The sequence below is a fragment of the Protopterus annectens genome, chromosome 1.part0 (genome assembly GCF_019279795.1).
Source record: "Protopterus annectens isolate FY-2018-M chromosome 1.part0, PAN1.0, whole genome shotgun sequence".
Lineage (NCBI taxonomy): Eukaryota > Metazoa > Chordata > Ceratodontiformes > Protopteridae > Protopterus > Protopterus annectens.
This window is the reverse complement of record NC_056725.1, coordinates 921,656,503-921,682,129: the sequence shown is the minus strand read 5'-3', so window position 1 is coordinate 921,682,129 and position 25,627 is coordinate 921,656,503. Positions and strand designations below refer to the sequence as shown.

General features: G+C 41.1%; 1 protein-coding gene across 2 annotated transcripts in view; it reads right to left on the bottom strand.

Moving 5' to 3' along the window:
- The window catches only part of TRMT11 (tRNA methyltransferase 11 homolog), a 587,167-nt gene that overhangs the window by 255,245 nt on the left and 306,295 nt on the right, over positions 1–25,627 (bottom strand). For both annotated transcript variants that reach the window (XM_044063974.1, XM_044063983.1), the window contains one exon: positions 10,274–10,354. In XM_044063974.1, coding sequence (XP_043919909.1) covers positions 10,274–10,354 — 81 coding nt within the window. The remainder of the gene's footprint in view (positions 1–10,273; positions 10,355–25,627) is intronic.

Sequence of the window (25,627 nt, the reverse complement as noted above, 5' to 3'; positions counted from 1 at the left end):
GGGATTGAATGCCATTGTTGACAGAGTCTAGTGTTATAACCTGACCAAGAGGGATGACTAGAAGTGCTGGAAGTAACTTGTACTATTATAGGGGAAATCTACCTGCTGTCTCACAGAGGAAGAACTATCAGGTTTTTGAGGCACAGGTGAGTAATAAGGTGAAGGGAGTGTAGAAGGTAACTGGTGCCAGTCATCAGAAGGTAACTGAGGCCAGTCATCACTGGATGATTATGGCTGCAGGACTGATAATTTCTCTGTCTTAATGGATACACACCCCAGGAATAGAATTTTTCATCTGCAGATTTTTGTAACTTATTTAATGTTCTATTAGCTACCTGGAGCTGTAACGTTAGCCTAGCTGAGTTATACTTTAAGCTTCTAACTATGTACTCTTTTTCCTTATTTTTATATTCTTCTTTTCAGTCACTAAAAGCTAACCAACAAGAGGTTGTTTTCTTATTACCATTTTGGTTCAGTTTATTTTTTTTTAAATTTTCTTATCAAAAGTATCTTTTTCCAGAAAGTGTACAATGCAATTATTTCTAATGACTTCAGACCATTTTACCAAATAATTAGAGCTGTTTTATTGACACTTATTAAACATATACCTACCTGAAGTCCCATACTCCAGTTCTTTTAAACCACTTGTACTGATGCCATTATAAAAAAGTGCTCTTACACCAAAGGGATAGACACGCAACTATAATTAGGGTCACTCACGTTCCAAATGAAAGACTCCTGTCAGTTTTATTTTTATTTGATTACTCCTGAAAAGGATACTCTGTCCTTTTGACAAAAAAACTCAGTTCTTATGACAAGAATACTCTGTCCTTGTATATACTGATTAGATCCTACTAGTGCACAATTATACCTGCAGCTGTTAGTACGACTGATTACACAAGCATTCAATTTCTGAGATGCATACAAGTTACTCTCTCTCACATGCAATCAGAACTAGTGAAGAAAGTTTTAGTAAAGCTTACCTGTAAAGACTTTAAACCTTGGTTCTAGATGACTGTCACTGCTGAAGTGACACCCTGACTCCATGTGCAAAAGTGGGAAAAGGGGTTGTGGATGGATGGATGGACCTGTAGACAGCTTATACTCTGTTGAGACTTAAAATTGTGTATTGGTATACCAGAAATTTTCCTGACAGAAAACCTATCCCCATACCTCTCAACCTGGAAACGTCAAAATTCTGGACAAGGCCAACGAAAAATAGGTACAAATCTGTACGCTGATTAACATAAAATGTGCATACATAATTACTTAACCCCATCTACTCCTGTGGAATTGTGGAATACCACCTTTCAAACGCAAACTGAAGAACAGAACCAAAATACGGGACCAGAGTCCCCCTGCAGCCATTCCAATGTCCCATTACCCGGCTATTTCACCCAATTTACCATAAACACTAATGTGTGCATACTGCTTTACTTCTACAATCATTATCTGGATTTTATTTTTACATTTTATAGCACAATAACTAATAGATATCTGCTAAACAAAGCAATACTGTCTCACAAGGAAAATAGACTTGGCATTAAACTTCTCTGACCTTGAAACTGACATTCATTGAAATAGCATTGAAACCAAACCACATACAATGAAATGCGTGTGGCCAGTGGTGGATAAAGATTAACTTTGGGCTTTTTCAAATCATAGCTCATAGGCCCCTTGCACACAAAACCAGAAACATACATGTGTTCTTTGATATACACCTTCCTGATTTTATTAAATTATATTCCTGGTATAATACAGCACACATGTTAAGAGTGCATTTTAAATTTATTATTTGAACATTAGAACATTTCCATCATAACAGTCTACTTCCACACACTAATATATATATATATATATATATATATATATATATATATATCATCATCATCTTCTTTCGGCTGCTCCTGTTAGGAGTCGCCACAGCGGATCATCTGTTTCCATTTCTTCCTGTCCTCTGCATCTTGCTCTGTCACACCAACCACCTGCATGTCCTCTCTCACTACATCCATAAAACGTACCTTAGGCCTTCCTCTTTTCCTGTTACCTGGTGGCTTCATCCTTGGCATCTTTTTCCCAATATACTCAGCATCTCTCCTCAGCACATGTCCAAACCAAAGTAATCTTGCCTCTCTGACTTTGTCTCCAGACCTTCCAACCTGGGCTGACCCTCTAATATACTTATTCCTAATCCTGTCCACCCTCGTCATACCCAGTGCAAATCTTAGCATCTTTAACTCTGCCACATCCAGCTCTAACTCCTGCCTTTTTGTCAATGCCACTGTCTCCAACCCATATAACATAGCTGATCTCACTACCCTCTTGTAGACCTTCCCTTTCACTCTTACTGGTACTCGTCTGTCACAAATCACTCCTGACACTATTCTCCACTCATTCAATCCTGCCTGTACTCTCTTCTTCACCTCTCTTCCACACTCACCGTTACTCTGAACTATTGATCCCAAGTATTTAAACTCTTTCACCTTCGCCACCTCTACTCCATGCATCCTCACCATTCCTCTATCCTCCCTCTCATTCATACACATATATTCTGTCTTAAACCTGCTGACCTTCATTCCTCTTCTCTCTAGAGCATATCTCCATCTCTCCAGGGTCTCCTCCACCTGTTCCCTACTCTCTCTAAAGATCACAATGTCATCTGCAAACATCATAGTCCATGGGGACTCCTGTCTGATCTCGTCTGTCAACCTGTCCATCACCATTGCAAATAAGGGCTCAGAGCTGATCCTTGATGTAATCCCACCTCCACCTTAAACACATCCATCACTCCCACCGCAGACCTCACCGCTGTCACACTACCCTCGTACATATCCTGTACCACTCTTGCATACTTCTCTGACACTCCCGACTTCCTCATACAATACCACAACTCCTCTCTAGGCACCCTGTCATATGCTTTCTCTAAGTCTACAAAAACACAATGCAACTCCTTCTGACCTTCTCTGTACTTCTCCAGCAACACTCTCAAAGCAAACATCGCATCTGTAGTGCTCCTTCCCAGCATGAAACCATACTGCTGATCACTAATCATCACGTCCCTTCTTAACCTAGCTTCCACTACTCTTTCCCATAACTTCATGCTGTGACTGATCAATTTAATCCCTATGTAGTTACTACAGCTCCGCACATCATCCTTATTCTTAAAAATCATTACCAAAACACTTTTTCTCCATTCCTCAGGCATCCTCTCACTTTCCAAGATTTCATTAAACAATCTGGTTAAAAACTCCACTACCATTTCACCTAAACACCTGCATGCTTCCACGGGTATGTCATCTGGACCAACCAGCCTTTCCATTCTTCATCCTCTTCATAGCTATCCTTACTTCCTCTTTGCTAATACATTGTACTTCATGATTCACTATCCCCACATCATCCAACCTTCTCTCCCTCTCATTCTCTTCATTCATCAACCCCTTAGAGTACTCTTTCCATCTCCTCAACACACTCTCCTCGCTTGTGAGTATGTTTCCCTCATTATCCTTTATCACCTTTACCTGCTGCACATCTTTCCTAGCTCGTTCCCTCTGTCTAGCCAATCGGTACAGGTACTTTTCTCCCTCCTTAGTGTCCAACCTTACATACAACTCATCATATGCCTTATCCGTAGCCTTCACCACCTCTCTCTTTGCCATGCACCTCATCTCCTTATACTCCTGTCTACTTTCTTCATCTCTCTGACAATCCCACTTCTTCTTTGACAACCTCTTTCTCTGTATACTCTCCTGTACTTTCTCATTCCACCACCATGTCTCCTTGTCATCCTTCCTCTGTCCAGATGTCATACCAAGTACCTTTCTAGCAGTCTCCCTTACTAGCTCTGCTGTAGTTACCCAGCTATTTGCTAACTCTTCACTGCCACCCAGTGCCGGTCTTAACTCATCCCTGAACTCCACCTCACAATTACCCTTTTTCAATTTTCACCATTTTATCCTTGGTGCTGCCCTCACACTCCTCCTCCTCTTCTTGAGTACCAGCGTCATCCTACAAACCACCATCCTATGCTGCCTAACTACACTTTCCCCGGTCACCACTTTACAGTCTCCAATCTCCTTTAAACTGGCCCTCCTACATAAGATATAATCCACCTGTGTGCATCTTCCTCCACTCGTGTATGTCACCCTATGCTTCTCCCTCTTGTTAAAATATATATTCACCACAGCCATGTCCATCATTTTCGCAAAATCCACTACCATCTGACCTTCTGCATTCCTTTGTTTAACACCATACCTACCCATCACTTCCTCATCCCCTCTGTTCCCTTCACCAACATACCCACTGAAATCTGCTCCAATCACCACTCTCTCACCCTTGGGTACAGTCATCACCACTTCATTCAACTCACTCCAAAATTTTTCTTTCTCATCCATCGCACACCCAACTTGCGGAGCATATGCACTAACAACATTCATCATTACACCATCAATTTCCAGCTTCATAAACATCACTCTATCCGACACTCTTTACACCTCCAAAACACTCGTAGCATACTGTTCCTTCAGGATAACTCCTATGCCATTTCTCCTCCCATCCACACCATGATAAAACACTTGAACCCACCTCAGATACACCTAGCCTTACTCCCCTTCCATCTGGTCTCTTGTACACACAATACCCCAACCTTCTTTCTGTCCATCATATCAGCTAGCTCTCTCCCTATACCAGTCATACTGTCGACATTCAAAGTTCCGACCCTCACTACCACAGTCCTAGCCTTTCTCCTCTTTCCTGCCTTCGGCCATGCCTTCCACCTCTTCTCCTCCTTCGGCCAGCAGTAGCCCAATTTCCGCCAGCACCCTGTTGGCTAACAGTGCTGGTGGGGGTCGTTGTTAACCCAGGCCTCGACCGATCTGGTATGGAAATATTTACTGGTGTCCGCATGAATTATTTGGCGAAGTCTTACGCCGGATGCCCTTCCTGACGGAACCCTCCCCATTTATCCGTATATATAAAATAGATAGAAGACTGAAATTTAAATGGCTATCATTTAGTGAATTCAGTTCTCACTTCTCACCATAGCTCTCAACCTTTTAGCGCAATCGACCTGGAAAAGCAAATAAAGGGGAATACAGAATTCAGTTCTCACTATGTAATTTTTACATAGGACTGCACCCCCTCACTCTCCCTGATGTATGGGCTCCACCCCTAGAAATTAAATATGATAACTCCAGGACTTAAATAACCTTGTAGAAAGAGAGGAACAAATACTTATATAATGGCTGATCTGATTATGTTTGACCTTTACATAATTTAGCTAGGTATACAACCGACACATATCACCATTTCAGATGCATTCAGGTGTTTTTAGGGTTACTACCACTATTTTCATAGTGCAACTCCTATTTGGGCAGTTGTGCCCTGTGGGGGAAAAGCAAGAAAAACTGCAAATGTCTTTCATTTTTTTTTACAGAAACTACTAAAATTCTACAGTAGTGAGCTTTTATTTTGTTAATAAAAGTACAGCCAGCCATTAACAATGACTATAAATATAAATTTTACTAGAGTATCTCATTTCTGTACAAAATGATAACACCTGAACATATCATATGAATATGCTCACATAATTTATTACTGATTCACCGTTGCTGTCCAAAGACCACATTCATTTGAGAAAGTAACAGAATGTACAGGTTAAAAAAATGACAATTCCAGCATTTCCTCTTTTGCCTTATATGCACTGCCACATTACATCACATTATTGCTACAGTAACATTACTCGCAGTTAAGAAAAAGTAGCTACAGTAAAAGTTTGAAAAAATTTAGGTATTTTCCTAAATTACAGTGAATGCTAAAAACACAAACCATTGTCTGGCAGCACAAAATTGGTTTGACTTGATCATATTTGAGTGTTTTTGGCTTTATGTTTCCCTGAATATTGTTTATTAAAATGAGAATTATTTCATTTTAGCAGTCTTCTATTTACAGAAGCAAAATAATACAGTTAAGTTGTTGTAGCATGTATGATTTATTGGACAGAAGTATTATCACACATGAACCCTTGTACGAACATGGCTGTTTTCATTCCATAGAACAGATTATTCAAAATGCATCCAAGTTTGCTGTGAATTATGCACCATGACAACTTGATTAAAGCCTTATAGAAAGTTTAGTGAATATCAGACAAACCTTGCAATGCAAAAAAAAAAAAAATACCTTGCAAACACATGCACACTGCATATAATAGAGATCTAGTAAACCATTGTCTTGGGGGTTCTTTAGACAGATAAGTATAATTAGTTGAAATAAAACTAGTGTTTATGCAGTACAAGGCATCAGTAAGGCTGCTAACTGGCAAAATCTTACAGGAAAGGAAGAGTTTCAAGGCAAACTACATGTCAGTGAGTTAAAAATCACAATTATAGGATGCTTGAACAAGAGCACAACAAATAATACTGTAACATTCATATTCCTTAGTTCTAGTAAACCCTTAAAAGATTACTGGCCCCAGCAAGAACATGCAAAATCAATTCATGATATGTAGGAAAAATTGAAACATGCAAGAATTCTTGCAGCTTTTGGGAAAATATAATGTGAACTATACCTCAGCTTTATTTATTCCAAAAAGATCATACTTGACATGTCATCTCTCAGATACCTGCTCATTTCAAGCAGCAGTTGTTTCCTACCTGAAGCAGCCTAGCCCTTCCTGCTCCGCTCACAGTCTCACACACAGTACAGTAGTAATAGTATCCAAAGCAACGCAGTCCTTCCCGCTCCGCTTGCAAGCTCTGCAGTAGTAGTATGTAGTATCCAGACATTAACGCAAGTCCGAAGCAAGCCCAGGCCAAAAGATAAGTCCTTCCCGCTTGCACAGATGCCAGCCAGATGCAAGTCCTTCTTGCTCACAGATTCAAAGCAGCCAGCTGGGAAATGTTAGACGCGTGTCCTTGAGCTCAATTCTGAAAGTCTGAAAGAGCTGATGTCATTTAAAAAATAAAAGCTGGGAAAAATTGGAAAAGAAGGGTGCCACTTGGGAATCGTGGCACCCCATTATTTGACCCCAAAACTCAGTAAAAACCGAGTAATTTGGTACGGTTGGGAGGTATGCCTGTCCCTCTTTTGGGCCCAGTGACAATTCTTAATGTAGCAGCACACAAATGGCTTGGAACGCTGAACATACAGCACAAAACTGTTAAGGTACCAAACAACTTTCACACGACACAGTTCAGAAGAGAATAATAATCTCCTTTATTGCACAGACAAAAAGTACATGGAAGACTAAGAACTCAAGGTCCTGTTTCCTACAACTACAGAAACAGAATGCATTATGTTTTACACATTTTTCATTAAAAGAAACATTATTGTAACTATCATAGAACCACTGACCCTTAAAATGTACACTACAGCATCAATTTTGGTAATTAAGCTCTCCTGACTACTTGTTTATGACATTCCACACTAGACATGAGTTCCAAATTCCATGATAGAACCTTCTACTCAGAAAAAAGATCTTACAATTTTCTAAAACCTTTCTAACCTTGTCAGCACTTTCTAATATTAAACAGGAAGCAAATCAACAGATACATACTGAAGAAAATTCAATATTTTATTCTGCGTATGAACGTGGATTAGAAGTGAAATGCATGTATTGACATTTTCCCTTCTCCCTTCACATTCTGAATAGATAGATAAGCACTTTGGCATGTTGAAATTAGGAGTGGAATGAGGGTATGATAAGAGTTCCACAGTATTTTTTTATTTATTTATTATTTTACATTTGTTGACCGGGCTAGTCTAGCTGGATATATATCCATTTTCAGTAGAGGCCCAAGGAGAAAAGCTCCAGTATTTATTACAAGGTTTATAAAGAAGTAGCAAAACAAATATTATTGTAAGGTGTTTTTTTTTTTTTTTTTGGTGTGTGTGAGCAAATACTACATAATACAATGTATAGACTGAAATCATACATAGTAATTACAATGAAATTTAACATAAAGAATTGATAAAAATGCATTGAGGTGTGAAGGGAAAGGTATTAGAGATATAGGGAGAGAAGAAAAGAGAAAAAAGAGAAAGAATTAAGAAAAAAAGAAAGAGGAGAGAGGGTTAGTCTGGGGTAGTACAAGAGCATAGCCAGTGTTTATTGAGATACAGTTTTAGATTCCTTTTAAACAGTGAGAGTGAAGTGAGAGATGTAATCTCAGAGGATAGTTTATTCCATATTTTTCCAACAGCATTGGAGAACAAGCAATCTCCTGCTAAATTGTTAGTTTTAGTAGTATGGATCAGAAGTTTGTTTGAAGAGCGTAGGTGTTTCAGGTTATTGTAAGGGGTATTGATTGGTGAGTATTTCCACTGTGTCTGCTTTTTTGTTTTGTTCCTCTAGTCACAGTACACTGAAACCAGACGGAGTAAGTATTTCATTGCCTTTAGTCTCCTTCTTACAAGTTTTTGTGGCTGTGAGATTTCTGGGGAGTACAGGGTTACAAGAACATGGAAACTGGGCAATTTATTTCAAAGTAAGAACTAGGCTACCTGCCCTTGCAGGCCATTTTAAGCATTGCTAATTTCCTTTTTTGTGCTTGAAATAACCTATCCCAACTGATTATAGACTGGCCTTACCCATCCCACAATCTATAACCATATATTACCCCTAATGAGAATACAAGAGTCATATCATAGATAACTTAAGGAGACGCATGCATGAGATAAAACATTTAGGAGCTGCCTCTGTCCATTAGTAGTTCAGGGGGCAGGCCAGGGGAAAATTTTCTGTCACCCATCCACAGATTTAAGTTGAGGGTGTATAGGGATGAACTTTATTTTATGTGGTCAGGGAGTCTGTTCCGCAAGATATACCTGTCCCTCCAAACAGTTCTATTGATGTTGCAGAACAGGTTTAGATCCCTAGACCAAGTATTTCTGATGCCATTTGATTTGCTGATGTGCAGCAAATACATAAGTAATGGGTCAAAGGGTATCTTGTATATCAGACACAAGATACCTCTTATCAGTCTGCATAGTGACAATGATGGGGCTACGAGTCTGTCCATGTGGGACATGCTGTTTAGGCCTTGTATCCTTTCAAGTATTGTTCTGGGCATTTTAGTTGCTGGAAGTGTCTGCACAGATACATGACAAAGGTGCATTATATTCAATGAGTGACCTAATGAGAGCTGAGTAAAGGGGGACAATGTCATCCCTAGTTCTAGATACAATCCCTTTTGTCTATAAGTTGTGCAATATAGAAAGACTTTCTTACAACAGACACGTTGGTCAAAAGTTAGGTGACTGTCTACATAAGTTCTCAAATCCCGAACTAATGGGTCAACTGTTAGGGGCATGCTGTCAATGTGGTAGTTCCCTGGGGTACAGGACATCCCAAAGGATGCAATAATGTATTTTTGGGCATTGAGTTTCAGTCCATGAATTTGGCATCAGTTATTTATGTGAGACAAACCTCCCTACAGGATTGCCAAGTTGTTTGGGGAATTTATTAACCAAACGATTACAATAAGAAAAGGAGATTGGCATCCTACTCCATCTAAATCTTCCTGCCTCCCTTTATGATATTAGTTAAAATTTCTCTGCTCTATCTCACACACTGTGCGGAACAGTTTTATTCTCAAATACATCCTGCAACTTCTTATACCAATACTCAGTCTGATTAATCTCTCCAAAAGTTACTGTGATTCTACACCTTTATTCTATCAATTAGTCAAACACCTGCCTCCTCCAAACCTACATAAACTTCCTACTGCCTCCAAATACTACTTTCGTGTCCAAATCCACTGATGACTGTCTAACAACATTACTTCAAGTACAAGGTTTACAGCTCAAACCTGTAACTCAGAGGATGTTCCGACAAATAATAATAAAATGAATGGGAAACAGTCAGCTATGAAAATCTCATGTAGGACTTTGCTGAAGGATTCTCATCAACTGAAGGGTCTCTGAATGCAAAGTAGTGGAACTGCATGGAGATGGGACCATGCAGATAAAAAAAAACAATGCTCTGTCAATGGATTATGTACTTCTGTGCACAAGGGACAGGTGCTGATTAACACAAGGCAGAAGTCTTTGGCAGCTCCACATAAAGGGAAAAATAAAAAAAAATTATGTTTCTGCACTCTAACTTTTGAAATCATAATACCATCCACTATTATACTACACAGTGTAATGAACAAGTACCATTCATTCCATTGAGGTGTTATCACAATACAGTCAGTAACACACGGAATAAAAATCTACAGGTGAACAGCAAAGCAAAAGAGGCCCACAAAAAATAAATAAAAATTAGTGCTATACATACCTTGCCCAAAAATGGTATTGTAATCTATGTCTGTACCGCATACATAAGCTCCAAAATGAGCACATGAGACAAGCAGGCTACCTGGAAAAAAATAAAGAATTTGTAAACTTAGTGTACATAAGGGTATTTTTTAAACAAATGTCCCCAGAGGGCAATCAAGCATAATAAAATAAAAAAACAGAGAGTATGATGTAATTACAATGGCCACCGCAGCTTTAACACTTACAAGGAGGAGTACATCTGAGTACTACACTTTACCAACACACTGAGGCTGCATTTTTCCTTGATATTGCAAAAGACATGGTGCAATAAAGGTGGGAGGAGATGTGCTCAAACAATACTTTACATCAGTGTTCTATTAAAATAAAAATCTGAAAGAGGTATCTGAATGGGTGGAGAGGGCTGGAGACACTTTTTTATCATAGGAAGAAAAGAGAGGCAGGAATTGAGGGGAAACAGGAAAAAAAGAGGGACAATAATTGAAGGGAAACAGGGTGGGAAATAGAGAAAACTCAGAAAAATACACTAACATGTATTATAAAAGTGAAAGGGAGATGACATGATTTATAGAAAAGCAATTCAACCTGTCCCTTGATATCAGACAAGTGCTAGATAATGCAGCTAGTCAGTAAGGTGCTTTCACACACACAGGGTCTGGGATGGGAAACAGGTAGAGTTCAGTTATCCTGACACTTGTCTAGGAAGTGTAATGCAAAACTTGATCAGGCAGCTATTTGTTGCTGACTGCACGGTTTTGAAGTAAGGAGCTCTAAGTGCAGCTCTGATGACTCAAATTTCACCAGAGGTCCTGGAAGATGCAAAAGATGATCAGAGAGGGAGAAGAGAAAGGAGCTACAGTCAGCTTGGACATTTAAAGGGGAATGTGGATCAAACACCACTAGCTGGACAGATAACCACTGTAAGCGTAAGTGCAGGTACAGCAGCCCACCAAGGAGTGCACCTCACTATAGCCATGATAAGGATGCAGGCAAGCCTAAACCTGTATTAGGCATGGCCCTGCAGATCTTGCTTCTGCAAGGTGACAACCAGACAACAGAGGGCAGAGTTATAATGTAAAATACCCAAATATGCCAGAGATGCTGCCACACCAGAGCTAACCTGATTTTCCTTGCAAGCGCTTCCGTAGGGGAGCTCAACATCCCCGGTCAAAGGGCAAAGTGCAGTTCTGAACTGTTAGGGAAGAGACTGGCTATAAAGGGACACACTGATGCTCAGAATGCAGGTGGGGTAAAGAGAATGCAGGTAGGGTAAAGATTAAAAAAAAAAAAACAGAAGATACTTAGGTTCTTCAAGGAAACAAAAACCTGAGGGAAACAGAATTAAAACATCTTCAGATAAAACATCTCCAGATAAAGAAGATATTATCACACAAAAAAGATTAAATATGCTAACTGGGTCCCAGCAGAAAAAAGAGCATAGACATTGAGCAAATAAGAAATATCTGGATTTTAGCAATGCTTTTTTCACAGCACATAAGATGACACACTGGATAAGCAACAGAGAAAGGTGGTGATGTTAATAGGTTGGAGAGATGGAGGAGAATTGATGGCATCCCACTGAAAGAAGAATAATTCTGGTGCACCTCCCTCTCAGCCTTTTCCACTAATATTACAGCAATTTTCTGAAGAAAAAAACATAGTTCTCAAGTCTACTATAATGCAACTACAAAAGAAAATGAAAAATAATACATACATCAAAGTTGTTACTAAAAATTATTTCAAGCACATGCATATCATGGAGTTAAAGATGGTTAATGACAAAATAAAATAGGTAAAATAAAAGGCCAGTCAATGATTACATGACCAGACAATGATGAAATCCATACATCCTTTCAGGATTTTTTTTATTTACTTATTTGAAATTTGTTAGTTGGGGTGCTCAGATGACACTCTTCAGCCAAAATCCAGGGCCTAAGGGAGATGCAAAAATGTTTACATGAAAAGATGTAATATATCCAGCATAGTTAATATCTGCAGACATAACTAATATACAGCATAGTTTATATCTGCAGGCATAACTAAGTACATAAATGTGTGAAATACAACACAGCAAACCTCATTAACCTCAAGCAGATTCTACAGGTGCCACTCTGAGATAAGTCTCATGCTACCCTAGAAGGAAATAACAAAATGTTTATTTAACTAAGTTCTATTTGTTGATTCACAAACTACTGTGTGTAAGTGTGTGTGTGTGTGTGTGTGTGTGGGGGGGGGGGGGGGGGGGGTGAGTGACTATCTCACTATGCCAGTAGCAGGTTGCAAAATATTAGTTACTTTGCATGCTGTTATTTTAAGGCTTCCTCTGGTACTGCTTTTAAAAATGTAACCTCATGTTGAAGTTACTGTGCACTTTATTCTGTTTCTTTGCCTTTAGAATACTGTCTGCAATCACAAGCTAAGAACATGAGCAAAAATCTAGATGTAAGACCTTTAGTAGATGCAGAACAGAGTGTATATGTACGTACCTTTAAGAAGCATTTCCACACAGCTTTAACAATTGGCTTAAACACTGGTGTCATTCAAAGGGGATCCAGTATCTGTCTGCCTGGGATGACATGCTGGACAAGCCACGCTGCTTCGCAAGGGACGGCTTGCACCTGTCACCCCTGGGATTCCGGATATTGGCAAAGGCTCTTGCCACCCCCATAGTGCCTTTTTTAGGCAAGGCTCAAATTCTAAACCTACCACCCTAGAACACAAAAAAGGAAATAAACTAAGGGTAATGCTGCTCAATGCCAGAAGTCTAAATCTCAAAATGCACGCACTCGAGGCCCTTCTCAGTATGGAGAACATCGATGTCTGTGCTGTGACAGAAACCTGGTTCAAGGCTCCTGAGAGCACCCCAGCGCTATCAGGTTTTACCTCATATCATGCGTTCCGACCCCAAAATCAGGAAAATACCAAGAAAGGAGGGGGGGTATCCATATTCATCAAGGACACCCACACCTCAAGACTGGTGGCAACGCATGATGCATCGGAGACCATCCAGGTGCAATTAACCGTAGGCAAGACTGCTCTGCAAATAGTAGCATGTTACAGGCCACCCTCACAAACTCAGGAACCTCACATGGCCTTCCTGAAAACACTAGAGGGGATAAATGTATCACCAAACACCATCATACTAGGTGACTTCAATTACCCAAATATAGACTGGGAACACTACTCAAGCCCAAACACCCTAGCCCAAAAGTTCCTGGAATTCATAAACTCAAATGCCATGGAACAACTAGTCACCATTCCCACAAGAGGAGATAACATACTTGATCTCATCATCACGAACATGGGAGCACAATGTTCAACACCGAAGTATACCCCTCACTGGTGAGATCAGATCACAAACTAATCTCGCTGGAGGTCCTCATCCCACCCCACCTGAAATAAAAAGACCACAGTAAAGAACTTCCCAAAAGCCGACTTCACACTTCTAAAGACTAGTGTGGTCTCCTTTAAGGCCCCGAGCCGGGAAAACAGTACTCAAGCCGCTGAATCACTTACAAATGCCTTCTACCAGCACCTGCAGGACTGCATGGATAAGGCAATCCCAAGCAAAACAAAGACTCTTTGTACCAAAGGCAAGCGTCCAGTCTGGTGGACCCCAGCCATAAACAAACTCTACAACAAAAGGAGGAAGCTACTACAAGATAGAGCAAAATCCTTAAAAGGTAAGACACCCTTGATCACTATAAGTAAAAAACTAAGAGCTCTCATAAAATCATCCAAAGCAAATTTCGAGAGAAAAATAGCTAAAGACTCAAAAGACAATCATAAGGCCTTCTTTAGCTATGTTAGAAACCTAGGAGGAAACTCCCAGATATGCTCAGAACTAGTTCAAAATGATGTGAAGATTACTGATCCTACAGACATTGCCAACATACTGGCTGACAGGTTCAGTGCAAACTTCTCACGCGCACCCCCCCAAAAGGAGAGATATCTATACCAAATGATTGCAGCCACCCAAACATCTCCAGCGCCCAAGTGAGAACTGCTCTCTCCAAAGCAAAAAACACAGCATCCATGGGACCTGATGGTGTCCCCGGCTGTGTGCTCCACGAACTCAATGAGGAATTAAACCCACAGCTAGGACAGCTGTTTAATCAAAGTCTTACCTCTGGATACGCACCCAGGAGTGGCGCACTGCAACTGTGGTCCCACTTCACAAAGGCGGTGCCTCCACCGACCCTGGTAATTACCGCCCATTAGCTTGACAAGCCTTATCTGCAAAGCCATGGAGAGGATCATAATGGACCTCATAAATAAAGACATTGGGAATTTGCAGACTTTGGATCCAACCCAGTTTGGCTTTGTCAAAGGCAGATCATGCCTTTTAAACTTGGTTGACTTTTTGAAACAGTCACCAAAGCCATTGATGAGGAAAGGCAGTCCATACAGCCTACCTCGATCTGGCTAAGGCCTTCGATACAATACCCCACTCGGGTATCATTGAAAAACTCATCAGCTTAAATGTTAACCCATACATCACAAGATGGGTTGCAAACTGGCTGAGTGACAGAACCCACAGGGTCAGAGTTGCTGGCGCCATGTCAGACTCAAAGCCTGTCACAAGTGGTGTCCCACAGGGCTCAGTCCTGGGCCCACTCTTGTTTGGCATCTACTTTTCTGAAGTACAAGCAAACACAGGAGGGTTATGGCTGACAAAGTTTGCAGATGACTGCAAACTGGGCGCCATAGTAGAAAACACATCTGACACAGATATCCTTCAGAAGGGTCTCACAGAAACGGATAACTGGTGCCAGAGCCACGGCCTAAAGTTAAATGCCAAAAAATGCATAGTCATACCCTTCGGGAAAAACAAGGTTACCCCTAGCTACCAAATAGGAGGCAATCCACTGAGCACAGAAGAAGTTATCAGGGACCTGGGGACCCAGGTTGATAGTAGTCTGTCATTCGACACCCATGTAGCTAAAGTAGTTAGGAAGACCTTCTACATTGCCCACCTTATCATGAAGGGATTCTCATCTAGATCAAGGGAGGTTATAGTCTCCCTTTACTCATCACTCATCAGACCAATGATTGAGTACAATGCCCCATTTGGAATGTATCTGACCCGACACTTGCAGCAGCTGGAGAGGCCACAAAAGTTCCTCACCAAAAGGATAAAGGGTCTCAAAATCTATCCTATGCTGCCCGACTGAAAGAACTCCAGCTCTATTCAGTCGCACCGCTTGCTCAGAGGTGACCTTTGCCTAACATACAAGGCCATGTCAAACCCAGATTTGATGAATATGCTTCACCTCAAAAATTCTAGATCCATCAGAGCCACAACGGCCGGAGACTTAAACCTCGACACGGCTATTAATAGGACGTGCTGGAGGGATAGATTCATCACCCAAAGACTCCCTATGCTGTGGAACAGAATCCCGGTACATGTGAGGCAGAGCACCTCGCTGGCCTTGTTCAAGAGAAATCTTGACCAATGGATGGGAGATCGCAGATATACCCCAGGGATTACCTCAGTGTCACTGCTCGACAGAGGCACAGCAAAATAATGGGTATAGTTCCCCATACTAAAGGGGTGGCGTAAGCCACAAAACGATGGGCTAGGCTTGTAAATGCCCTCGGGCAGATAGCCTAGTATGAACCTATGAACCTATGAACCTATGAAGATGTAGGCACATGCATATAAATAGTGAGCACGCGCAGGCAGCAGTGCCATTTTGAGAGAACAGCCAGAGTGTTAATATGTATGAGTGTAGTAGTCAGTCTCTTTATAAGTTTAAGTCAAAAATCCTCATTCCTGATGTGTTTGTGTGCAATAAAGCTGCTTAAACTGAACCCACAAATGTTTGTCTGTTTTATCCTGACCAGATGAGCTATATGGTGTCAGAAATCGGGACTGACAGAGCAACTTCTTCTTGAAGGTGAAGGCAGATTGCGCTGGTGGAGTGAAATGGAGCTCAGACAAATAAAAAGGGCCAGAAACAAACTTAAGGTAACCAAAACGTGCACGAAAAATTTATTTTGCAAAGAAAATGAAACAGAACATTTGTAAGGCACAAAACACATTATTATTCAAACGAGTAGCACAAAACATATTATTAATCAAACGAAATGCACAAAATGCATTATTAATTAAATGAAATGTTCAAAACCATGATAGTTGATAAAACTAGCAGAAATATTCATGTGGGGCTCAAAATTACGTTTGGTTTGCATAACGAGCATGTTTAAAGTAAAATGGGCACAAGAAAAGTATAATGCGCATGATAAGAGATTAAAAGGGCATAACGCATACAATAAAAGAGCAAATTAAGCTTAAAGAGCAAGGTGAATGCATGCTTTTTTAGTAGAAGACTGTGTTGTTTTGGGCACAAACTACTATTTTTGCATTGGCCAAAGACATTCAAAGCATAACTAGAGTTGAGTTGTGCGAAGTATCTGAGAGTGAGCAAAGTGTTTGCAGTGTGTGTGCTTTATTATGGTGCAATTATTTCAAAGAGTCTGCTGTGTGCAAAGTACAGTTGTACTGCAAAGTGCAGTCAAAGTAGAGCAATTTCAAAAAGTTTCTTGTGCGGTCTGCATTTATTTGCCATTTCAAAGTGTTTCTTACACTGTACAGAGCAGGAGTGCAGGCAGGATTTTCAGATTTGTACTCACAAGCTCCCAGACTGCTGCCCCCAACAAGCCACACCCACATCAACCCACTGCTGTCCATGCACTTTCTTAAACTGCTGACCAAGTCATGTCCCTTTCACAATGCTGCTTACTGAATGGATCACTGACAACCATATGCCAGGATGGTAATTATTTTCATGATGAAGCAGTGTAAGCATTTCATTCCGAAAGTGCATCTTCGTACAGTTTTGCACACTTCATTCCATTGGAGATGTACCCCAATCTCTCCACACACACACACACACACACACACACACACACACACACACACACACACACACACACACACACACACACACACACACACACACCACCACACCACACCTGTATACTAGTAGTTAAAAAGAAATACCAAGACATTATTCAATACGCCCAAGTGCCAGTAAACACCACAGAGTTCCACAAGGCAACACTGAATATCCACAAACACACAACATTCTTCTACTTTTCAGCATACTCATCTACTACTTCAATTCAATATCACTGCACACTACTTACCGAATCTGTCATATAAACCTTGGAACCCATAATTACCAATGACGAATGCTCAATGTTGTATGTTATTTAATATAGGAGTAGTGGCTGAACAAAACTAGTTATTTTAGTTCATTACAAATGGTAAATATAAATATACAGTATAATCTTGAGTGTGACTCGAGTGGATATTTGTACATCGGAAATTGCATTGTTTTGACATTGCCTAAAAAAGGCACTATAGGGAGGCAAGTGCCTTTGCCAGTATCCAAAAGCCTATTGGGGACGAGTGAAGACCATCTCTGGCAAAGCAGCATGGCCTGTCACCCATGTCTTCTTAGGTTGAGAGATATTGGATCCCCTTGGACTGACATGAGAAGCTAAGAAAACTGTTAAAGTCAAATCAGTTTTTGTTTGCATTGTGGCATCATCCTTGTAAAAGTTAGACTGCTGCTTAAGGTTAGGCTTATACCTGCCTGTGACACATAATCTGAGAGCTCAGTTGTGTCTCTCTTCATATAGTCCAATGAGGTACGTCTCAGGTCATTCACCCCCACATGGACTATGACGGCGTCATAAGGGTACTTGTGGGTGAGTGACATGAGTGTTTCAGTGACTTGATGGATCCTGTCACCTGAAAGGCAGCTAACTATAACCTGCTCCTTATCCAGCCTGGAGAGGAGAACATCTGTATGTCTCACAATGGAGTCACCTATGACCAATATATTAGGTTTTGTGGTGTGATGCCTTATGGGCTTATTTGTGGAGACATTGATGTGTGTGTTGTTAATGCATTGTGGTTGTTTTTTGCATTGTGTGTGTAAGTAGCTTCTGTTTAGGGGGCCTCTGATCTTTTGGTAAGTTACTAGTGAGTACCTCCGCATATGTGACTTAGCGTGTCATGCCCTTATTTAGAGAGGAAGTGTGTGTGCTGACAACCTGTTTAACATTCCATTTGTCCTTATGAGAGAGTCTTGCCTCCAGTTTCATAGTACAACTACATGTGTCACATAAATTATTTGTGTGTTTCAGCAGTAGGTGGTTGCCAGTGTACATGAGACAATTGCTACATTGCATTAGGATGCCATTGTCTATCAGGATGGCCAGAGAGCCGATTGGAAACTGCCCATCCATAATAGCAGGCTCTTACTGTATGTTTTATTAGGAAAGGGAATGGTTAATTTGACAGAACTGTGCTGGCAGTGCCAAGACTACAAGAGGGACCTATACTTTGTGTAGGCTAAGGTTAAACAAAAAGGCAACACTGCTCAGTGGGAAACTTGAGTTGCTTCTAGAGCAGCAGAGAAACTTGGAAGGCTTTCACTGACAACTATTTAGAGAAAACTGTGCTTCTCAACTTTTGCATCTATACAGGGCACTTTGTTTGCATTGTGTGTGTAAGTAGTTTCTGTTTAGGAGGCCTCTGATCTTTTGGTAAGTTACTAGTGAGTACCTCCGCATATGTGACTTAACGTGTCATGCCTTTATTTAGAGTGGAAGTGTGTGTGTGCTGACAACCTGTTTAGCATTCCATTTGTCCTTATCTGAGAGTCTTGCCTCCAGTTTCATAGTACAACTACATGTGTCACATAAATTATTTGTGTGTTTAAGCAGTAGGTGGTTGCCAGTGTACATGAGACAATTGCTACATTGCATTAGGATGCCATTGTCTATCAGGATGGCCAGAGAGCCGATTGGAAACTGCCCATCCATAATAGCAGGCTCTTACTGTATGTTTTATTAGGAAAGGGAATGGTTAATTTGACAGGACTGTGCTGGCAGTGCCAAGACTACAAGAGGGACCTATACTTTGTGTAGGCTAAGGTTAAACAAAAAGGCAACACTGCTCAATGGGAAACTTGAGTTGCTTCTAGAGCAGCAGAGAAACTTGGAAGGCTTTCACTGACAACTATTTAGAGAAAACTGTGCTTCTCAATGTTTGCATCTATACAGGGCACTGTTATCCACTGCTCAGCAAAGAGCAGCACTGTACAAGCAAAGAGAAACAAGTTTTAAGCTAACTACCAGTTTGGAAAGTACATAATAAGCCTTTCACAAGCAACCCCAAACTCGGACAGGGTAGATCAGCATACGTCTGCCACAACAGTGCAGTAAAACACCTTCTTAGGTTCATAGGTATGTACTAGGCTATCTGCCCGGAGGCATTTATAAGCCTAGCCAGAAAGTGTTGGCTTTCGCCGCTCCCCTTAGATTAGTTCCCTGTGCCTCTGTCCAGCACAGCCATTGAAGTGATCCCTGGGGTTTACTTTCTGTTTCCCATACACTCGTCAAGGTTTCTCTTGAAGAGGGTTAGTGAGGAGCTCTGCCTAATGTAGATTGGAATCCTGTTCCAGAGCATGGGAAGTCTCTGGGACAAGAATCTACCCTCGAGCAAGTCCTATTTATTGTTGTGGTGAGGTTTAGATCCCTAGAGTGTGTGGCTCGAGGGGATATGGTTTTCTTTAGGTGGAGCATGTCCATCAATTCTGGGTTGGACATGGCCTTGTATGTCAGGCAGAGATCACCTCTGAGTAGGCAATATGCAACCGAGTACAGCTGGAGTTTCTTCAGTCGAGATGCATAGGGCATCTGCTTTAGGCCAATGATCTTCTTGGTGAGGTATTTCTGTGGTCTTTCCAGCTGTTGTAGGTGACTTGTAAGGTACATCACAAATGGGGTGTTGTACTCTACGATGGGTCTGAAGAGTGATACGTAGAGGGGCAGAATGACCTCCTTTGATCTGGATGCAAACCCTTTTGTGAATAAGGATTTTCTAACCACTTTGGCAAAGTGATTATCAAAGGAGAGGTTACTATCTACTTGGGTTCCCAGATCCCTTATTACATCTTCCATTTTTAGGGGGTTACCAACTATGTGGTAGTTTGTGGGTACTATGTTTTTTCCAAAGGATATGACTATGCACTTTTTGGCATTAAGCTTGAGGCCATGGTTTTGACACCAGGTATCTGTCTCAGTGAGACCCTTTTGGAGGATGTCTGTGTCAGCCGGAGAGTCAGTTATAGCCCCTAGTCTAAAGTCATCTGTGAACTTGGTCAGCCATAGTCCTCCTGTGCTTGCCTGTCCCTCTAAGAAGTATATGCCGATCAGGAGGAGTCCTAGGACTGAGACCTGGGGAATGCCACTTGTAACCAGTTTAGAGTCAGACCTAGCTCCCGCAACTCTTACCATGTGGGTTCTGTCTGTGAGCCAGTTGGCAACCCATCTCGTGACGCAGGGTTTATGTTCAGGCTAGTGAGCTTGTCTATAATACCTGAATGGGGAATGGTGTCAAAGGCCTTTGCGAGGTCTAGGTAGGCTGTGTGGACCACCTTTCCCTCGTCTATACCCTTGGTAACTGTCTCAAAAAAGTCCACCAGGTTTAGGAGGCATGATCTGCCCTTAACAAAGCCGAACTAGGTAGGGTCCAGTATTTGGAAGTTCCCAATGTCTCTGTTAATGAGATCCATGATGATGTGCTCCACAGCCTTGCAGACCAAGCCAGTTAAGCTTATAGGGCAATAGTTCCCGAAATCTGGTGTGGTTCCACCTTTGTGGAGCAGAATAACCATTGCTGTGCCCCACTCTATGGACATGTAGCCTGTGGAGAGGATGAGTTTGAACAGTGGGTTTAGGTGAGGGGTTAGTTCATCTTTGAGTTCATGTAGGACGTAGCCTGAGACACCATCCAGTCCCATTGAAGCTGTGTTTTGGGCTTTGGAGAGAGCTGTTTTAACCTGAGTGTTTGTGATTTCAGGGGCACTACATTCTTCTGGTATGGTTATGGGCCCTTTTGGGGGTGAAGTTTGCGCTGAACTTGTTGCCAGGATGTTGGCGATATCAGTTGGTTCAGTGTATTTTGTGCCATTCTGCACAGCTCTAAGCAGATCTGAGAATTGCCCCTTAGATTCTTGACATAGCTAAATAATGCCTTGTTGTTATCTTTGGAGTCCTTGGCAATTTTTCTTTCAAAGCTAGCCTTGGATGATTTTATGAGGGATCGTAGTTTCTTGCTGATACTGATCAGGGATGTCTTCCCTTCTCGGGATTTTACTCTTTTCTGTACTAGTTTCCTCCTTCTGTTGTATAGCATGTTTATGGCAGAGGTCCACCAGACTGGTTTACTTTTCTTAGAGGAGTGAGTCTTGGTTTTGCTTGGGATAGCATGATCCATGCATACTTATAGGTGCCCATAGAGTGCATTTGTAAAGGATTTTGCAGCTTGGACAGCGTTGTCCTTTAGCATGGGGGCTTCAAAACTTTCCACCTCGGTCTTAAGCAACGTGAAGTTTGCTTTTGAAAAGTTTTTCACGGTGGTTTCTTTGACCGGGGGTGGGGACAGAATGTGGATAACCAGAGTGATTAGTTTATGGTCAGATCTAACCAGCGAGGGGTTGATCTCCAGTGTGGAACACCTGTCGCCCATGTTGGTGATGACCAGGTCCAATATGTTGTCACCTCTGGTGGGGGTGTTGACCAGTTGATCTAAGGCATTAGGGTTTATAAATTCTAGGAAATGTTGGGCAAAGGAGTTAGTACTTAAGTAGTTCTACCAGTTAATGTTTGGGTAATTGAAATCACCCAATATCAGGGTGTTTGATAGGACCTTTATGTTTCCCAGTGTTTCCAGAAATGCAGAATGGGGGTACTGGGACATGGTGGGTGATCTGTAGCAAGCTACAATTTGGATTGCAGTTTTGTCCATTGTTAGCTGCACGTGGATGATCTCTGAATCATTGTGCTGTACCACTAACCCGGAGGTGTGAGTATCCTTGATGAATATGGATACGCCCCCGCCTTTTGTATTTCAGTACAGGTTTTGTGGCTAAAATGTATGGTATGAGTTGTAGCCAGGTAGTGCTGGGGTTCTCTCTGAAGCCTTAAACCAGGTTTCTGTTACTGCACATATATCGATTTTCTCCATACTGAGGAGTGCCTCGAGTGCATGCATTTTGAAGTTTAAATGTCTGGTATTGAGTAGCATTACCCTCAGTTTTTTGTTACTTGTGCTATTTACGGTGGTGGGTTTGTCTTTTGAGCCTTGCCTAAAAAAGGCACTATGGGGATGGCAAGAGCTTTGGCCAGTATTCGAAAGCCTAAGTGTGACAGGTGCAAGCCGTCTCTAGCAAAGCAGTGTGGCTTGTCGAGCATGTCATCCCAGGCTGACAGACTCTGGATCCCCTTTGAATGACACCAGAAGCTTAGCCAATTGTTGAAATTGAGAATTTTTTCTTTATACCGTGGTATCATTCTTGGTGAGGGCAGAATGCTACTCAGGATCAGGGTCATACCGGCCTGGGCTACGTGATCAGAGAGCTCCCTCCATGTCTCTTTTCATGTAGTCCAGGGAGGTAAGGCTCAGGTCGTTCACACCAACATGGTCAATGACAGAGTCGTATTTGTACTTGTTCTGGAGTGACCTGAGTACTTGTGTTATATGGTGGATCCTGGCACCTGACAGGCAGCTAACAGTAACCTTCTCCTTGTTCAGCCTAGTGAGTGGGACGTCAGTGTGACTGACTATAGAGTGACCTATTACTAGTGTATTGGGTATGTTATTTTGCCTTAAGGGCTGTGATTGTGTGGCACACTGGTTTCGTGAAGTATGCGTTTCATGGTTTGTGTTGGGGGGGGGGGGAGTTGCTGGGATATCTGCTTTGGAGGTCTCTGTTGCTTTTGCAGATTTTTATTTAGAGCATCCGAGTATGTGTTCATGTATTTATGTGTGTTTTTTGCTGGTGCTGGTTTCATAGTTCTATGTGAGACTGGTGGTGATGCAAGTAATTCCCTTCTTCTCTTGACTGCCTGGTCCAGTCTTGGGTTGAGAGAGCTTAGCCTCCAGTTTGGCTGTATAATTGCATCTCTCACATGTATTAGTGTTTGGTGGTAGGAGGAGAGGGTTGTCTGTGTACATGAGGCAGTTGTAACATTGCCTCAAAATGCCCAGATTCACCAGTTGGACCGGAGAATATACCTAAAACTGCCTTTTGGACATGCCTAGATAAGTACAGTGAATTGTTTTTCTGATTGGCTGGAAAGGTCGAATAGACAGCCTTGTCCTTTTCTACAGTATAGGGGGGTCTAGTGCTAAGGTTTATTAGGGCTTGATATGAGTTTTGAGCAGGTGCCGGGCTGAGAAGTGAATGGATTGAGTGCTTAAGTTGAAAGTGTGTCTCGTTCCAAGGGAAAAATTAAAGAGTAGACTTTGTGGAGCTGGGAATAGTTATACCCCAGCTAACCGGCACTGCCCGGCACGCAAAAATATGGGTTTTATAGCAGTGAAATGAAAGAGATAGAAATTAGCCTAAAATGGCCAATAAACTACTAATTTCTGGGCTGAAACCACTCCTCCAGGGACAGATAGGCTGCTCATAGCTCCCCTCTCTCACAGGTGAACACAGAAACTTCCTTCTATGCAAGTAAGGTATGGACAGACACATAAACTTGTAACACAGCCCTGAATTCAGCACTAACCTGAAAACTGAACTATACTAGCTTAGAAGGGCTGGAAAACAATTTTTTTTTCAGAAAATAAAGCAGATACAATCAAAAAAACACTTTAAATGCACAGAAATGGCTATCACACTTGAGTGTGTAGCCTACAACAATTAAACAGTTAATTTTCTTAATGTACAATAGCTACTTTGGAGCCCATGTGTATCAAGAACCACACAAACTACCTACAACAGCCCCTGCAACTAATAGATACAATGTAATACAATGCAAAGCAGCAGCAGACAGTACAGTTTTTGAAACTCATTAAGTACAGTCACAGTATATAAGAGAAGTGCAAAAAAATGCTTGGAGCCTTTTTGTGTATTTTCCAACTCAGATAGACCAACTAAACACATACTGCCACTAGATGAATAATCCCAGCCCTCCTAATGTGAAGGAGTGTCTGGAGTATAATGCTACCACAAACAAACTTAAAGATATGGATATAGCAGTGTACTTTAAACAGCTCATAAAAGTGTGATTATTCAATAAAAGTACTTCACTTTGTATGAATGAGCCAAGAGTCACTCAATTGTACAGAACTTAGAAAGGCACTAAAAACAAGATAAGCTGATTAAGAAGCCCTCCAGCCAATAAAACTTCATACTTGAGCCCCAACCTAAACAGACCAGAGGCTACCTCCCAGTGCACTAGATGAAAAATCCACTGACCTCGATGTAAAAACAAATGCTTGCCAGGGTGTAAAAATGCATGACTTTATCCATCTGCTAGCTAGGTAATGAATTCAGATGATGTAAATCAGTAGAATAGACAATAAGAAGCAAAATGTACTTTTTTAATACAAGCACAAGGAAAGGCAAATACATAATTCAAGATATCAGCAGCAGTGTAGAAAGGAAGGAACATATTAAGCTCAATTTACAGTAGGGGTGGGAAGCTTAAAATCACCAGGTTTAAAAAGCAGATCAACAACTGGGAGGGTGGGTGAAAAAAAACTATCAGGGAATCATCAGCAGTGCTTTATTTTATGCAGGCTTGAAGTCATTCAGACAAAGACAAAGGCTCAGAATTTCACTGTGAATTTAAGTATCACTCAAGAAACAATTTTTAACCAATGAAAAAATGTGAAATATGAAGCCTGGATAATTTAAGTGTCTATCTCTCACATAAAACAAAAACACCAGGCAAGGCAGATTTCTTTTAAAATGTATTTTTATTTATTTATTTTATTTTAAAACAGAAAACAATTGACTTGAGACACTGACAGAATTAGAGAATGTGAATTAATATATGTTTTCTGAAACAAAAGAAGTCTATAACTCTAATTACTATTATTATTATTGATTAAGTGTAAATTGCCACCTTGTCACCAGACTTATAAGGGCCAGACAGACCCAGAAAATGAGTCAAAGTCATGGATAGTCGAGAAGTATGCTGTCGTTTTTTTACTCAGAAAACACTGATAAATGCAATATGTACAAAGGCGTATCATTTCCTTAGGAACATCCAGACCTCCAATCTCTCTACCTTTTCTCATTACTTACTCTCCCAATATTTCATGTTATCACTCTAAAGAAATGTGTACTAACTCTATTCACAAACTATTGGAAATGTTACAAAAATTTTCTGCAGAAAACGTAGTGCTTTATCCAGCTTTTCCAAAAATGGTTGCTCACCAAGAAGCTTTGTTTCATCTTTAACCTCTCATTTTCTACAGTTATAGTTGATCTGCAAACTACGCATGGTATTATCATTCACCTTCCTAAAATCACCA